The sequence below is a fragment of the Populus euphratica genome, unplaced genomic scaffold (genome assembly GCF_000495115.2).
Source record: "Populus euphratica unplaced genomic scaffold, PopEup_1.0 scaffold741.1, whole genome shotgun sequence".
Classification (NCBI taxonomy): Eukaryota; Viridiplantae; Streptophyta; class Magnoliopsida; order Malpighiales; family Salicaceae; genus Populus; species Populus euphratica.
In genome coordinates, this window is record NW_011500611.1 from 1 (window position 1) to 18,472 (window position 18,472).

The 18,472-nt window shown below is 34.1% G+C and overlaps 2 protein-coding genes across 2 annotated transcripts; both read left to right on the forward strand.

Moving 5' to 3' along the window:
* Window positions 1–674: 674 nt before the first annotated feature.
* Window positions 675–3,314, forward strand: LOC105115681 (beta-fructofuranosidase, soluble isoenzyme I-like; the record flags this gene model as incomplete). Its single annotated transcript, XM_011012640.1, has 5 exons — window positions 675–1,568; window positions 2,044–2,205; window positions 2,304–2,521; window positions 2,725–2,812; window positions 2,918–3,314. Coding segments are annotated over 5 exons (1,563 nt in total), but the record flags the coding sequence as incomplete, so codon positions are not given.
* A 6,415-nt stretch (window positions 3,315–9,729) lies between these two features.
* LOC105115665 (monocopper oxidase-like protein SKS1) lies at window positions 9,730–14,609 on the forward strand. The gene is made up of 9 exons (XM_011012620.1): window positions 9,730–10,018; window positions 10,861–10,970; window positions 11,119–11,389; window positions 11,487–11,625; window positions 12,014–12,380; window positions 13,105–13,470; window positions 13,554–13,632; window positions 13,886–14,085; window positions 14,207–14,609. The coding sequence occupies exons 1-9, from the start codon at window positions 9,869–9,871 to the stop codon at window positions 14,310–14,312; spliced, it is 1,788 nt and encodes a 595-aa protein (XP_011010922.1). The 5' UTR covers window positions 9,730–9,868; the 3' UTR covers window positions 14,313–14,609.
* The last annotated feature ends 3,863 nt before the right edge of the window (window positions 14,610–18,472 follow it).

Here is an 18,472-nt window from a genome sequence, read left to right on the forward strand (position 1 = left end):
CGACCAGTTAATTATTTTTTATTTAATTAATATAATTTTTTAAAAAAAAATTATGGTGACAAAACTAGATTTAATCAAGTTAACTTATCATTACAATTATTCAAGACTCTAAACCACAAATTTATGAAAAAAAAATCTTCATGATAACGAGTGGCTTGTAGACTTTGCCGAGCATTCAGGAAGGGGATACAGTTTTGGCTAATACAATGACCATATATTAAGTTGGATGGGGTCCGTAGGGTCCAAGTGAACCTGCTCATGGATGATGACGATGATGTGCGTGCAGACGTTCGTCAACAATTTATTTTCTAGACGCAGCATGCAGTCAAGAGCATGTTAAATTTTCTCATTTTTTATATATTAAAAAAATATGAATTTTATCACATTTACTGTCATTTTTATATTTTAAAAATATCAATACATTTATATTATTATTATTATTATTATTTTATATTAAAAAACTATTCAAAGTAAGTTACACACATATTTTCTTGAATTAAAAGTGAGTTATAAGGCAACATAATATATTGGAGCAAGCATCACTATCACTTAGATGGGGTCTTATTAAATTTCTGCACATGATTTCAACCCTTTTGTGAAGTGATGGGTGCTATCTCTTTTGACCGGTGGTTAGCTCAACTTGGTTCGGTTCAACAAGAAAAGCTAGCATGTGATTTTGTGACGGGGCTAACCATTGTCTGCCTGCAGGTCCATTGTTTCACAAGGGGTGGTACCATCTGTTCTACCAATACAATCCTGATTCAGCTGTGTGGGGCAACATTACATGGGGCCATGCCGTATCACCGGACCTTATTCATTGGCTTTACCTGCCGTTCGCCATGGTCCCTGATCACTGGTACGATATAAATGGCGTGTGGACCGGGTCTGCCACGCTTCTTCCTGATGGTCAGATCATGATGCTCTATACTGGGTCAACTAACGAGTCAGTACAGGTCCAAAATCTCGCGTACCCTGCTAATCTATCCGATCCTCTCCTTATTGATTGGGTTAAGTATCCAAAAAACCCGGTTATAACCCCACCAAACGGGACCGAGACTGACGAATTTAGGGACCCGACAACAGCATGGATGGGACCCGATAGGACATGGCGGATCACAATCGGATCAAGACATAACAAAAGCATTGGCATTTCGCTTGTGTACCAAACCTCCAATTTTACAACCTACGAGTTATTGGAAGGGGTCTTGCATGCGGTTCCGGGTACGGGTATGTGGGAATGTGTGGATTTTTACCCGGTTGCAATAAACGGGTCAACTGGATTGGATACTTCGGCTCAGGGAGCGGGTATCAAACACGTGCTAAAGGCTAGTTTGGATGACACAAAAAGGGACCACTATGCAATTGGGGTTTATGACCCTGTAACCGATAAATGGACCCCGGATAATCCGAAGGAGGATGTGGGCATTGGGTTGCAGGTGGATTATGGAAGGTATTATGCATCAAAATCGTTTTATGACCAAAACAAGCAAAGGAGGATCTTATGGGGCTGGATTAATGAAACTGATACTGAAACTGATGATCTTGCCAAGGGATGGGCCTCTGTTCAGGTACTCTTTATTTAATTTTGTTTTGATATAATTGCAAGTTTTAATCGATTTTTTTGCAGCTTTTAAAAAATTCAGATTTTTTTATTTCAAATTATTTTTTTTATATATTTTTGGATTTTTTAATGTGTTGGTGTAAAAAAATTAAAAAAAAATATTATTGTGATATATTAAAAAAAACACATTAAAAAACAATTTTTATCATAATTACAAGTAAAATTAAACTCAATTTAAGAATTGATCAGGATAGGATTATATTCACATGTGTTAAAAAATATAATTTTTTTAAAAGGTTAAAAGATTTATTTTTTTAAAAAATAAAATAAAATGTCAACAAGATTTGAATGGTAAACCCCTAAATTTTTGTGAAATATGACCTGTGTCATATCGCCGGGCCGACTTAGCTTAATCACAGTATTTTGGAGACGGGCATGATTTATTTAGAGGAAAAAAAATTCTAACAATGTTTGTTCTGCAGACTATTCCAAGGAACGTGTTGTATGATAACAAGACTGGAACTAATATACTTCAATGGCCGGTGGAAGAGATTGAGAGCTTGAGGCTGAGGAGCACAGATTTTACAGAGATTGTGGTTGGACCTGGTTCGGTTGTGCCACTTGACATTGGACAGGCCACACAGGTCTGTTCACCCCTCGTCTAAAACTTGGACATGGCTTCTTTTTTGTAACGTTGTATTAATGTCTTCTCAGCAACAATTTCTTTTGACAATGTTGGCAGCTAGACATATTCGCCGAGTTTGAAATAGAGATAATATCAGAGACAAAACATGAAAAATATGGTTGCAGTGGTGGTGCTGTGGACAGGAGTGCTTTGGGACCATTTGGTCTTCTAGTCATAGCAGACCAAACACTTTCAGAGCTTACCCCTGTATTTTTCCGGCCAGTTAATACAACTGAGGGCATTGTCGAAACTTATTTCTGTGCTGATGAAACAAGGTTTGTGTCTGAGATCGATTATTGAATTTACTTACTGAAAAGAGATTTCTTTAGATTAATCTTTGCACACTCAATATATGAACTTGTCTGTGGGGTTTTCGGTGTCGCCGCTGCCTCGGGAGGCAGGCTGGTGAATGATGATGGAAATTCAATGTTCTGACTACAAGATTGTGCTGTAAACTGATAGATGTTGCATAATGCAGGTCATCAAAAGCTTCAGATGTTTACAAACAAGTTTATGGAAGCACAGTTCCTGTGTTTACAGACGAAAAGTTTCAAATGAGGGTATTGGTAAGGGAGATAGACCACCTTCATGATTGCCACACAAGAAGTTAAATGAGGTTTATGAGAAAATACATCGAACTTAGAAGATGATTGATGAGATATTTTATGCAGGTTGATCATTCAATTGTGGAGAGTTTTGCTCAAGGAGGAAGAAGAGTGATAACATCAAGAATTTATCCAACAAAAGCAATTTACGGGGATGCAAGGCTGTTCTTGTTCAACAATGCAACTGGGGTGAACGTGAAGGCCACACTCAAGATTTGGGAATTGAATTCTGCATTTATTCATCCTTTCCTATTTGACCAAAATTAGAATGGATTGCTCTCAGTTCCATTAAGCCTATTGTATTATATTCTTTTATTGTTTCATTTGGTTGTAAAAAAATGTGAAAACCTTGAGGCAACCACTTGAGATTTTTTTGTCCATGTAATTTAATCCCTTGGTTTTGTAGTTTGCACAAGCTGGATTTCTTCCTGGAATAAACTCATAATTTTGAAATTCTGTTCCTGCCCTTTGTTTAAAGACTATCATTAGTCTTGTTAGTTTTAGTGTTGTTTGATATTACAGTGTATGATGTCTTAAGCATTTTTTGTTTTTTATGCAATTAATATGAAAATTTTGTTCTTATTTGATAGATTTTCACTTGACGAACTAAATGATGCCAAACTTGGAAACATAATCAAAGAACAAATCTAAAACATGGGTCTCTTTTGGGCCAGTGTGGCCCATCTGCCTCAATCTTCTATGCGGCCACTGGCAATTCAGAGCCCAAATTGTTTTGGGACAACAATTTGACCATTATGCAAGCCCAGAGACATTTCTGCTGTCTTCCCAGAAATTAACCACCGTCTTAAACCCACCAACCGGGTGGTGGGTGATTTTCAGGAATCCTATTCGAAAAACAAGCTTTGTGATTTCTATCTTTATCATACCTCGAGGAACTTCGGAGCCAATGTTGAAGGTGCGGCTTCTGTGATCTTTGTCCACAAAGTCAATTGCCTCGAGGAGGATTCACTTGCCTCATCTTTAACTTGCCAGGGGCTGGATTTATGGATCACGTTAGTGGATTATGAGCTGGGGGAGCAGCTTCGGTAGCACGTATCGTGACCAAAATTTATTTGTAAACCCTAGGCATTGGTCCATGTAGGGGAAGGAATATAAAGATTTTTCTTTTGCACATCATCCAAGGTAAGGCCAACATACGATGAATTATAAGGTTTCTCTTTTATCGAAGGGCCTTAACATGATTTGGATCTCCAGGAATTAATTTATGCATCATTGCTTGATTATGGAGCAAGGAAATAAGCCAAATCATATAAGATTTGTGTGTTAACTATTTATTTTGTACAAGACCTTGATAGCCATCTGAAATGTAATATAGTGTAATCAATTATTAATTATATACCTGTTATTCTATATGATTTTTTTAATTTATGCTTTATATTGTCGTTCATTAAATAATTTGAAGAAACCATGAAAATCATGAAATGTTTTTTCACATGTATTTATTCTCTTGTAACCATGTTAGACCAGGCCTGTGGTTGCAGAATTTTCAATCAACATGAAAAATAATGTTATTTAAAAAACAATTATTGAAGTTAATCAAATCAAGTCTTATTTAGGTTTGATTAGCTCAATTGAATTAATTAATTAAGTTTGATTAGGTCAATTTTTAAACTGATTAGAAATAAAAACCTGCGTGTGCCAAGTTTCAGGCCAATAATTGATGTTCTTTTAGAAAAAAAAACTATTAAATTTAATCAGTTTTATTTAGGTTTGATTGGTTCAATTAAATCAATTAAATTTTATCATGTCAAACCTCAAATCGGTTAGAAATAAAGCCTTCATCTCCTAGGTATCCAGTCATTAATACAATTGAGTTGGCGGCTGCTTCTCGTTGGCTACACTGGATGAAATCACCTTCTAGGTTTCCCCATCTCGATGTTTGTAAATTCCACAATTCCCAGAGTCCTTACTCAAGGAAATTGAGCAAATAGGTTGTTCATCCACTGATGTAGGAGAAATTGAAATCAAAGGCTAGCTGAGCTTCTCTCAAATGCTTCTCACCGGACTTGTTCCCAGAGTTAAACACCATTTCTATCGTTGACTGTCCAAATCTCGAATCACTTTGTGCACATAGAAGGCCTCTAAACGATCTCCCCTCTCTCCATTCTTTGAAAATCCAGGGGTGCCCTAAATTAGTTTCTTTTCCCAAAAGAGGATTTACCTACTCGAGTCTTAACGTAAATTATATTACGAGATTGCATAGATTTGAAGCTGTTTTGATTTGATTTTCCTGGGAACACTTTTGATGGACAAGCTGCTGCTGCCGTTTCTGAATGGCAAGCATTGCCTGAATTTGCTGCCGCCTACTTAATTTCTCAATCATCTCCCGGGATGTCACTCTCTGGGGTTTCACTGGACAGTCAGTCAGCTAACTTGTTTATAGGATCTGCATTGCCTGAAGAAACTTCATAACCATAAACTTAAGATTGATGATTAAATGACTAGGGATTTTGGTGGAAACTCAGAAAAATTTCACAGGATTCGCATCACCTGAAGAAACTTCATAACCAGAAGCTGGTTGATGCTAGAAATATAAATAACTGATTCACATAACCAATGAATATTATTCCTGAAGCCAGCATGCCATTTGCTGACGACCCAGTCACATTCTCTTCCACAAAAATAATAAGAGTTCCATGCAAAAACCACAATCATTCCTAAATGTGCATTAAAATTACAAAATAAACAGAACGTGGGGTGTGCTTCTTCTACAAAATGATGCTAAATTCCATGACGATATTTGAAGTCAATCCTACCCAGATATGAGCTGGCAGCTGTTGGGGATGCAGTCGGACCAGGCTTTGGTATTTCTGAAGAACTTTATATTAAAAAAAAAAATGCAGTTTCTAATTATTTCAATACTGCCACTTTTTCAGGATTAATGCAGCCTTTTAGTGCATGATTGATGGGCAGTATTGCCTCTGGCCCATGGCCATAAGCATGACAATGGTATTTTTTTTTTTTTCGATTTTCTGCATTTTTTGTCTTTTTGTATCCTATTTACTTCTTATCCAAAACCATATCATTTTTTGTTTCTTTCGTGCTGTGACAAACATGCTCTCACCGACTTTAATGAAGTAGCCGTTAAGGGGGTGTTATGCAAAACTTTCACTTTTATTTTTTAGATATTTTTTAAAATTATTTTTTATTTAAAAAGATATATTTTTAATATTTTGTGATAGTTTTGATAGTAAAAAAATAAAAAAATATTTAATTTAATAAATTTTCAAATAAAAAAACTATTTTCAAAATTACCATAAAATACAATCTCAAAGACCGCCTCCTAAATTGCTATGATTCTGAAAGTGTTTTATTAAAGAAGTTTTGTCGGCATCTCAATGAATTGATAATTATCACGTATGAGGTGGATGGTGCTAAAACTTTTGGGTAAATTGGCTTATTAGCACAACAAATAAAAAATATTGACAGAATAATATAAATATAAAAAATACTGATGAAAGGATATAATTTTATATTTATTGTGAACATTTAATGATATTATAATTGAAAAACATGATATTTATCCCTGTAAAGATATCATGATTAGAAATGAAATATTATAACATGTTTTTGAATCGCCACAAGTATAAAACTGTGCAATTTATTGAATTTTTTTAAAATGTCTTATTCTATCAATTTTTTAATCAATTGTACTAATTTTTTTAAAAAACCATCATTTTTATGGAAATTATTTATTTTTTAAGGAATTATATAAATATATAGTATTATCGTATGAGCTCAAAATAATTATAACATAAAAATTAAGCAAAACCTCCGTAGGTTTTCTTTTTTTTTAAAAAAAAAAAAAACCCTCCTGCAGATTCCTAAAAATAAAAAGTCTGATTGATGATCAATAAAGTTGGCTCTTTTTTTTAAAAAAAAAAAATAGAATTGATGTAAAAGTTAATTTAAAAATACCCTTTATAGTATAAAAAAATAAATCAAAACCATTCACAGAAAAGATGCATGGATCCATAGAGGGACACCGATAGGTTTCCTCAACTCCCATGTGCAAGGTAGTTGTTGCCACCAAGAAATCAAGTTCAACAGAGAAGACGAGCTTCGTGACTTACCTATAATCATATGGATGGGTAGTTCTGCATTTGGTGGTCGATTTTCCACTTGTCCAAATTAATTAAAAATAAATAAACTGATGCAATGACTTCATCGGCACATGGAGGGACCTCCAAGAACTAGACCCAAAATCATGTTCATGGAATTTTGTAGCTGTCACTTATTCTTCATATACATATATCTACATTCGGAATTTGTGACTAAATTAGAAGATTATGACCTTAGCAATGTCAAATGCATTAAGATTGGATTTTAAAAATTCCAATGTCTCATATCGAATCACAGCAAATCATTCTTGCAAAGCAAACTCCTCACATGTTTCTGTAAAAGGGGAGGATAGCTGGATAGGATTCAAGGCGGCATCTAAATGGTTAAGTTATGATGAAGGTAATTAAAGTTAATGATGATTTGCATCGGTTACTCCATACAGCCAAGGGTGCAGGTGTTCCACTCACCACGTAATTAAATTAATAACGTTGAATTGATTTTAACAGCTTGCTAAATTTATATCTAATTGGATTTAATATATAACTGAACTCATGAATATTAAATATAATAACTTTATAAATTTTTATGTATTTAAACTTAATATATAACTAAATCTTAAGATATTGAATCTAATATATCACTAAACCTGCATGTAATTGAGTTTAATATATAACTGAAATCAATAATATTAGCTCTAATAATTTACTAGATTTAAATATATTTGAGCTCAACATGTTGTTAAACATACTGGATGGATTTAAATCTAGTTATATCCACATGTAATTGGATTCATGCATAATTGAAATTAGAGGTGTTGAGTTTGTTATTTTACTAAATTTACATGTATTTAAGCTTAACATATAATAAAAATTAAAGAATATTGATGTCATATCTATATATAATTAGGTTTAACAAATTATTAAAGAATTCAAGAATGTTAAGCTTGAAAACAAGCAAATTCATGCTATATGTTATATTGATACAACATTCTACCAAGCTTAAAGGGCGTTGAGGTAATACCTTGCTTTTAACCTTTTTAATAATGAATTTTTAAGATTATATATGTATACTTGTAGCATTAACACGGAGAGCATAACAAAAATCCTAGAATAAGAAGAGGTGTCGGCATTTCAAATGCATAACTTTAAAAAAATATTCTGAATCGGGATTTAAATGAAGTGATTGGGAGTTGAAAGTTATCTTCATTATAATAGATAGAAAAAGAAGAAGGTATAATGGTCAAATATAGAGCATTAGCATCATAATTAAAGGATTTAAAAGAAATTGATCATCATATCTTTTTTTTGGAGTTAATAAATATTCATAATTTGGGATTGGAATCAATCATCTCAAATAACATTAAAAATCTTACCAATCATGCAAAAATCAAGGGATTTATAGATTAATCAAAGTTTTTCACATTAGATGCGATGCTTGATTACCCAACAAAAACTAGGAAAATGGATCCAAATAATTCTTGCCAGCTAAAATTCAGTCATTAACTTCTCCAACTAAGAAATTTATGTTGTTCTCCGTGTTCAAGGAACCAGAAAATGGGCAAAAGCACCACCGCGTGGAGTGTATAATGAGCCGGAGTGGCTGGAGATGGGGCCACTAGGACCGTCCACGCTGTACAGAAGTTGTGGGGGCCGAGGATGCAGTTTTGTGTGGCGCTTTCCGTGGCAAAATCCGAACGTTAAGAAACGTTTGAAGGGATAGAAAATAAAATAAAAATAAAAATAAAAATAAAATCGTGGGCTGTTCTTGAAAATAATTTGAAAAGGAAAGCACCAGAAGCCGGTACGTGCGCGTTCTGCTGGATTGACTATCGGCTGTCACTCTCTCCTGTCACCTGCTATCCAGTAATATAATTAGCCACGTCACAAGTTGCACAAATGTTGCCTGTACCGTATCATTCGTGTACCCTTTGTGTTTGACTGGACTGGATTAATGTTTAATATAGTTAAAAATAAAATCCGGCTAGGATTAAGTTCGGAATTGCTGGATCAACGGGTTTAATTTAATAACTATTCTATAATTCAAATAATAATAAAATAGTTAAAAGCCAGAATAGATGGGTTAATTTAAAAAAATATATATTCTTTCTATTTTATGTTTTAATTTTTCCATTTATTTTCAAATAAAATACAGAGATATATTTGAAATTTATATCTTTAAATTTTAATACATAACGTCGTCATTATAATACTAGAGAAACTAAGGAAGAGACAAGTATTCTAATAAAATATTACATGTTTATAAAAATTATTTTAGATTTAAGCTTTGTTTATAAAGGAATAAAAAGTTATATATATATTCTCTACAACTCACTTTTAATTTTAACTCCTCCTTGCAGCATCATCAAATAAACATCAACACCAATTTATTTATTTTTTTTTTTTTAAATTTTTTTTCAAAAAAATAGTCAAATACACCTCCTAAACTTCACTTATCCTTAAAACATGATTTAAATTATATTTTTTAATTTTTTTAAAAATAATTTTTTAATTTTTTTATATTATTTTGATGTGTTGATATAAAAAATAATTTTTTAAAAATAAAATAATTTTATTTTAATATATTTCTTAAAAAAATAAATTTCAAACATTCACCATTATTACAATTCCAACCCTAAAACCGGCTTAGCCAGTACCCTGTTCCCAAACCCCACGAAAAGTCTCCAAAACATGATATTATTAATTTATTCAGGGGGCTTCTCTTCTTACAAAACCAAAATAGAGGCACTTCTCTCTTCCTCCAAAAACCTCAACTTTCCTCTGCTCCGCAGCAGAGCACTCACTCCCTCTCTCCAATCTCCTTTATCACTTCCTGTTTTCTTTTGATCATGTAACAATCATTTCACAAAAATCTTGAAAATCTTTCTTCCAGTATTTTCTAAAAATCCAAAACACTGAAAAAGATTCAAGCTTTTCTATGGCTTTGTTCCAGTCCTTTTCAACTTCTCTGTTTCTTTTGATTCACATTGCTCTGCTTTCAACCCTCTCTCTTGCAGCAGACCCAACTGTCTCTTATGACTTCAAGCTCTCTTACATCACTGTCTCTCCGCTTGGTGTTCCTCAAAAGGTTCCCCTTGATTCTCTCTGTAGACTTTATCTTTTCCATTTTTTAAAGCTTTGTTCTTGGGGTTTTTAGGACTTTTAGTGGTTGTTTTTGGCTTGTGAGATCTGGTCATAATGTTGTTTTAGGACATTCGCGTTAAGGGGTTTTGTTTCTTTCAAGGTGCTTTGAACGAAGCAGTTTGAAGTCTCGTACTCTGTTTATTTTGTTTCAAAAACTTTTTTTTTCGAAAAAATGATTTTTAATTAATATTTTTTTAAAAAATAAAAAATATTATTTTGATATATTTTTAAATAAAACGTACATTTCATCACGGGCGCGCGATTACAATACCAAACAGTCTCTTGTTGTTGCTGAACTAGATTAATACAATGATTCTTGGCTAGCTCAAGATGATTTCTCCATGTAGGCTTATTTGTTACTTCTTGTTTTCTCTATGCAGTAAATTGCATTATTTTACAAAAAAAAAAACATTTTTATCTGTTTTGTTGCTGTAGAGTCAAACACTGGGCATTATGTATATGGCTTTACACAGCTTTGTGAAGGAATTTTATTTTCAAGTTAACGTTATTTTGAGGTTAATGCTTGTAGTGTTTTGTTTTTCCCCCCTTTACGTTGCTGTGTAAAGGATTTTTATTTTCAAGTTAACGTTATTTTGAAGTTAATGTCTTTAGTGTTTTGTTTTCCCCCCCTTTACGTGTTTTTCTTTTGCTCATTTTATTCAAATTGTTAAGATATTGTGGAAATGTGTTGGGGATAAAAAATTGTGCTCTCCTTTTCAAGTAATCTATGGTCTGTGTTCTGTATTTTGCTGTATTATTTACTTATTTGTTAACATATAATTGCAGGTTATAGCTGTCAACGGACAGTTTCCTGGTCCTCTTGTTAATGCTACTACTAACAATAATGTTGTTATCAATGTACGAAATGATTTGGATGAAAACCTTCTAATGACATGGTAGGTTTTTATGCAATATATATATATATATATGTGTGTGTGTGTGTGTGTGTGTGTTTTGGTTGTTGTCTCGTTTCCTATTCTTTCCTCATAATTCACATGGAGAGTGATTTCTGAAACTTTGGGTTGATGGCTGACTATTTAACAGGCCTGGGATCCAAATGCGACGCAATTCATGGCAGGATGGTGTTCTGGGCACAAATTGTCCAATCCCTCCGAATTGGGACTGGACTTACAGCTTTCAACTAAAAGATCAGATTGGGAGCTTTTTCTACTACCCGTCTCTGAATCTTCAAAGAGCATCCGGTGGCTTTGGTCCATTTGTTATTAATAACAGGGCAATTATCCAAATTCCTTTCGCTCAGCCAGATGGTGATTTTGTACTTCTGATTGGTGACTGGTATACACGGAACCATTCGGTTAGTATTTGTTAGGAGGTTTACTTTTATTTTTTCCCGATGCTTTGATGTTTTTCAGGATTGAAATCTAATGATGATATTTTACATTGAATTTCAGGCGCTGAGAGCTGATCTTGACTCTGGAAAAGACCTTGGAATGCCTGATGGAGTTTTAATTAATGGGAAAGGGCCTTACAGATACAACACAACTCTTGTGCCTGATGGGTTACCTTATGAAACCATCAAAGTTGATCCAGGTTTGTTCTTCAGGAATGGAAAGTGAAATGCTCATTAAACCATATTTTTGTTTGCCTTTGATTACGCGTGATAAGTTTTCTTTCTTGTCCATTGATTATCTGTTTTCTTAGTAGCGTAATTGAATTGTTTCATGTTTGAGCATCGGTTATAGCCTACTTGCTATTTTATTCTTTCGATTTCAATTTTTTTTTTCTCATTTTGGTGATTTTGGTGGTGATATTGTTTCATACAATCATTTTCAAGCCCAGAACTTTTTGTACATGTCCATAATTAGATGTTTAACTACTATACGTGTTGAATTGATTCAATTATTTGTTATATGTTCATACTGTGTCAAATATGCTCATCTGCTCAAAGTTTTAATTGGCAATGTATCATGTTTTGCAGGCAAGACTTATCGATTTCGTGTGCATAATGTTGGGACTTCTACTAGTTTGAACTTTAGAATCCAGGGACACAATCTGCTGCTTGTGGAAACAGAGGGACATTATACTGTGCAACAAAATTTCTCTAGTTTTGATATTCATGTGGGGCAGTCTTGTTCCTTTTTGGTTACCATGGATCAGAATGCTACTAGTGATTACTATATTGTAGCAAGTGCTCGGTTTGTGAATGAATCACTTTGGCAAAAAGTCACAGGTGTAGGAATTCTGCAATATTCAAATTCAAAAGGGAGTGCAACTGGTCCTCTGCCTGAAGCACCAAGTGATATTTATAACCAGTGGTCAGCCATGAACCAGCCCAAGGCCATCAGGTTATTTCTTTAACTCAGGAGGTCATTTTCTGGTACAATTTATCTATATATGGTCTCAGATATGACATGTCTAGATACGATTTTGCTTTTTTTTTAAAATGTAAATGAAAAAACATCTTTGAGCAAGCACATCCAATGCTAATTCTTGCATTTTATGTTTATAAATTTGTGTGTCTGTCCTTTTGTTTTGACATTGGAAAAGAGGAACTAGCATCTCCCTGGAATGTTTTAAAGCAAGAAAGGAAAAAACCATCTACTTAGTGAAGAAGGAACAAGGAGATAATGTTCTATTTTGTTTTGAGAGTGTAAAAGAAGAAACATCTTTGAGTAAGCATTTTCAATGCAAATTTTTGTTTTTATGTTTATAAATGTATGTCTTATATTGTTTTTACAATTGAAAAAACTAAAGTATACCTCCCTAGTAATGTTTTGAAGCAGGACAGGAGAAAACTATCTGCTTAGAGAAGAGGAGAAGTTTGCTTTCGATTTAGCATTTTTCTGATTTCACTGGTTGGAAAATATTTTCTCAGCGTGGAAAACTTTATTAAGATTTTCTGCCCTTTGGACAGCCAGCATTAGAGCTCGTAAGACTAGGTGTCATTCATGTGTTGATGCATATGAATAAAGAGCCAGCTGGTTTTATTTCTTCCTGCATTTAGGTTTAGTGAAGTCATGGTTTTAGCTATTTAGTTAAGACAGATGTTGCTGTTTTCACATGCATTAGGCAAAATACAACTGCAAGTGGAGCTCGCCCAAATCCACAGGGGTCTTTTCACTATGGTTCAATCAATGTGACGGACACATATATCTTAAGGAGCTTGCCACCATCTACCATTGATGGGAAGCTGCGTGCAACTCTGAATGGGATATCATTTGTCAATCCAGACACTCCAATCCGGCTTGCTGACCTCAACCAAGTGAAGGGATCTTACAAGCTTGATTTTCCCAGTGAGCCACTTAACAGACCTCTTCGGAGGGATACGTCTGTCATTAATGCTACATATAAGGGATTTATAGAAGTCATATTGCAGAACAATGATACCAAAATGCAGAGCTTTCATATGAATGGTTACTCCTTTTTTGTTGTTGGGTAAGAATGCACTCCTTTTCTTCTAATATGCTAGCTGTTGGAATTTGGAATTGTCATATAACAATTTGTGGTTCCAAATTCAGTATGGACTGGGGGATTTGGTCAGAGAACAGCAGAGGTTCATACAATAAGTGGGATTCTATTTCTCGCTGTACAATAGAGGTTGGTTTTTCTATCTGGACCATGTGTTACCGTATATGTTGCATGTATATGTTTTTATGTCGTTGCAGGGCTATTTTAGTTCTGGAGATTTTCTACATTCTTTCCTTGGGTATCTTTTATCTGCTTATCCATCTGTTGTAAAAGCAGCTTTAATTGATTAGCATGCTAAGAGGATTATTAATTTTTGGAGATTCTGGGATGAACCTTATATAGTTTCTCAGCAAGCCCCCCTTTTTTTCTATTTTGTGTTTAGGTTTACCCTGGGGGATGGACAGCAGTCCTCGCTTCCCTTGACAATGTTGGAATATGGAATCTGAGGGTAGAAAATCTTGATAGATGGTATCTCGGCCAAGAAACATATATGAAAATCACCAATCCCGAGGAAAACGGCGAAACAGAGATGCCCCCCCCTGACAATGTTCTATTTTGTGGTGCTCTTGCTTACAAACAGCAGTACGTATCAGAAACCATTTCATAAATCTCTCTCCCTCTCACACCATTTCATAAATCTCTCTCTCTCTCTCCCTCTTGCTTTTTCCCATATGAACAGCTAATATTCTGTTTGCATCTTCAGGGATCGAGGTCACAAAGATTCTGCAGGATCGATTCTCCAGGGCAATCCTGATCTGTTTTTCACTGTGCTGATGGCGGTCTGCGCCGCAGTTTTGGTTTTCAGTTAAAGGTTTCTTATGATTGCATTAGAAGTTGACTCTGTTTTTGTTGTCAGCTGTGTGGACTCGTAGCACACCCCTCATTTAGCTGTGTAGATTAGACATGGAACTTCATTCTTGTTAGTAGAAAGCTTCATGGTATCATTTTTCATTTGTTTTTTTTTTCTTTATTAATTCCTTGGGGAGCTTGGCCCCCCTTTTCTATGTAATTTAGGTCATTGGGGATCTGTTGTCCTTCATTCATCTCAAAGCAACATACCGAACATGATTAAATTAATCCATTTTCTTAAATATCATTTGACTTTACATGCAAGAATTGTATGCAACATTTTGTGTTTCATCTAGTTTCTTGAATCGATTGTACCCCTTATCCTTAACGAAGAGCACAATCATACCTTTTGCCATATGGAAATTATCCTGTTCATTAATGTCCCACTATATCACTGAAGAGGATAACGCGTGCGCTCAAGTAGAATTCTATGTTATGATGGTGGATCTTGACTTTTTTTATCAAATTGTGTGAACATATTCCTTTCCTTTTTTTTTTTTTTTTTTTACAAGTTTGCTAAATCATTTGGGTGCCTGTATGCTTTGAGGTACCTTGGGTGATTTAAGGATTTTAATTGAAGATGTAAGCTAAAAGGAAGTGTTGTAGGACCAGTTAGATCAAGAATTGTCTTCTTGTTTTTCTGGAATGTGAAACAGGTTTCTGTTTGCAATGATTACAGTCATCTAAAAATCTTGAAAAATCCGTAATTCTTGATTGACTATTTATCGCGTGTTCGTGATCCTGATGGATAATTGTTTAAAAGTATTTTTTGCAGATTATTTTTAATTTCTTATATCAATGCATTAGAAATATTAAAAAGTAATTCCACTGATAAAAAAAAATACATTAAAAAGAAGATAAACTATGCAACAAATAACATTCCAGCTTGGAATCGTACCTTTTGCTCTGGCTCTTCTTCTTCTTCCCTTTTTTTTTTTAAAAAATTATACCAACACACAAGGAAAATAATAGAAGATTTACAATGTTCCATCAAAATGTGGTATCATAAATTTTTCTGGCATTTGCCTGTGGGAGATCATGGAAGCCCTGATTCGGTAGGGTTTGGGTTGATGGAGACCAAATTTCCAATTTCTTTCAGATGGGTTGGGCTAGGCCTTTCTAAGCTAAACCCCCCACAAAGCTACCAAACTGCAACTTGTTCTGTAAGGAACCCTGGTCAAGGGAAAGTCAATGCGGAAGGGATGAAAGCACCATGGATCTCGGTCCCAAGAGTCGAGCCAATACTTTCTTATGAAATCATAATGTGAGAATTGAGGGAAACAATAAAGGGAAGGGAGCATCAATCAACCAACGGTTGCTTTGATTTTAGTCAGAAAACAGGTTTGCTGCCCAAAACTTTAGAGACTGGTGGGGCAGAAAAAAGGCATGGGCTTGGGGATTTGTGGGTGGAAAGAACATAATTAGCGGTCACATGGAATTGTTTCAAGTAGTTCATAAATTATATGATGTTAGCTTCCCTCACAAACAACAATTCTTAACAAAACCCTAGTTATTCACCCACACCCCTCAAATATTGCCAGCCACTGATAAAATTTCATGCGCATGGACAATCTTTCTTCAACTTTGCAGGCGCGCACTCTGTCTAGCAAAGGAAACACACTGATTGTGTGCAACCACGAACAAGAAAAAAGAAAGAAAAGGGTCCAGCTTGTTGAAACAAGGAAATGTCCATGTCAAAACATAGTCACTTCACGTGCTTTTCTACTCCTAGGATTTTTTTCTGTCCCTTTGTGACTAGCTCTATGATCAGTAGAGAAGACACAGCACAATAAGTATGTTCTTTGGACATATCCATTTATATTTCGAAGTCCATTCATGCTCTTGACTTCACCAGAACTCCACAAGTAAATGATCTTTCCATTAGTGCAAAATACTATATATACTCCTAATATTTTACTTCAAAACCATTATTTTGGCTCCTCCTTTGTAACTTGCACCCCAATATTTTCCACACGTTCTTGCTTAATCCACAGTAGTGTTAGTATTTCTTCTTTCGTGCTTTCACATTTCAGTACTGCTGCTGCTGCTTCCTGCAGCTCTCAGCCTGTCAAATTAGAGACCATATTCATGCACATTTAAGGTAGGTACAGAGTTTTCGTTTAACAGTTTGACGTTAAGAGTCATTGGTTTTCTTCTCTTGTTATAGTTCTAATATTTTTTGCACGATGTTATGGTCTGCTCTTGCAAATCATGCAACCACCTATGAATTTTTTTCCTAGATTCAGGTTTCTTATGTTTGAAAAGAACATGACTTGTCATGTTTTCCTATTCGCAGAATTTATTTTAAATGTACTAATATATATATATATATTAGATGAGAGAAAAATAATAATATTAATTATTAAGTTTAGCAATTTTTAACATATGCTAGAGTCAAACGTATTTATTTGGAATTATGTGTTGTGGATTTAACAAATAGGAACAAACATTTCTAGATTAAAAAAATTAAATTTAAGAAGTTTTTATATATATTTTTTTAAAAAGTAGTTTCCTAGTTCGAAAGAGTACGAACCAGTGAACCAAAATTTGACTCAATGCCTACTTAGGGTACTATGCGATTTTATTTGCTTTTGAAGGTGTCTTACAAGAATTCAAATCAAAATTTATTTTGTAAAAATACATAAAAATCAATTTTTTTTCAGGAACCACATAAATCACCTTTGGCCGTTTGATATGCATAATTTAGAGTTCCTTGAAATTCAAGATTGTAAATAAAAGTGACAAATTAATGTGTTTCAGCATAATTTGGTGTTGAAGGTTTTGTAGAAACAAAAACCATTGTTTTGAAACCCTGTCTTACCCATGAGACCTGGCAGGCTATAGGTTTTATGCGTAAACTCATTGGTCAGCAGTTCAATTAACATCAATTGTTTGTTTTTTCTAATTTTTTTCTAAACAACATCATCTAAATTTTTTTTTACAAGTTAACCAAGTCACTTGGATCATGGTTAGTTATGCTAAAACCTCATTTGTTTTTGCGGTTAAATTTTTTATAAAAAAATAATTTTTTATTATAAATTAATTTTTTATTTTTTTAAATCATTTTAATATGCAGATATTCAAAATAAATTTTAAAAATTAAAAAAAAATATTATTTTAATATATTTTTAAATAAAAACTACTTTAAAAAATCAACATTATCAAACAAATTCTAAATCAATTGAATTTTATTTAATGGTATATATATGATTTTTAAAAAAAATTAGCCCTCAGGATTCGCGGTGACAAGTTTTCAAGGTAAACTGTCAGGTAAGCTTGAGTCTCAAAACTAGCACAGACCAACCTCCTTACTGAGTTATGTTAGCTAGGTTGATTCGGTTTGCCTATCCAAAAAATGGGCCAGATCAAGATTCGATTTTTTTTTTCGGTTTAGTGACAAATTGACAAGTCACTTCTTGAATTTTACTTGTCTGCCATGCGTCCTTCGCATCTCACTACCTTTATTAAGTTGTTGATATTTTTCTTATTGACCAAGTAAAGTTAGAGCTTGCTCAATAATTATCTGTTAATTAATCTTGTCTTACATGCATAAATAGTAAATCCCAGCTCTAACAAAAGCTATATCTTCCTAGTGGTACCGATTTTATGCAAAAATCCAGCTGAATGGATTTTTTGAGTGCCTTCCACGCTTAAAAAGGGAGCATATATAATTCACATACGTGCATTTGCCGAACTTCTCAGCAAAGCATGAACTTATCATGAATTTATTATATCATGATATATATTGTAAAAATGCATGCTTTCATCATGCTGTATCATAGATTTGTATAGCTGAAATTCCAAGATAAGGTGGTCGGTCCAATAATGCCTTTCTTTATCTAACGCCAGGGCCTTCGGCTTAATGCTACCCATATCCTGCCAATTATATATAAATAAGAAGAGGAGTAATGTCTCGAGCTTGAGTGATCTAATACGAAAATACAACTTCGCACAAATGCAGCAAGAGGAACAGAAAGCCTTTATTCTAACACTTCAAAGTTGAAATTACAGGCAGATTTGATATCCGTAATCTCATAGATTCCATAAACAGCACGTACATGGCCGCTAGACCATAGGCTACACAATATTAAACCTTTACGTACTTGCTTCAAGTACTCCC

What these genes read in the sequence shown, in the direction of transcription:
- LOC105115665 (XM_011012620.1), top strand. Translation starts at nt 9,869, where the DNA reads ATGGCTTTGTTCCAGTCCTTTTCAACTTCTCTGTTTCTTTTGATTCAC. An exon ending in AACCATCAAAGTTGATCCAG is followed by an intron (nt 11,626 to 12,013) that starts GTTTGTTCTTCA and finishes CATGTTTTGCAG; the next exon opens with GCAAGACTTATCGATTTCGT. An exon ending in GCTCTTGCTTACAAACAGCA is followed by an intron (nt 14,086 to 14,206) that starts GTACGTATCAGA and finishes TTGCATCTTCAG; the next exon opens with GGATCGAGGTCACAAAGATT.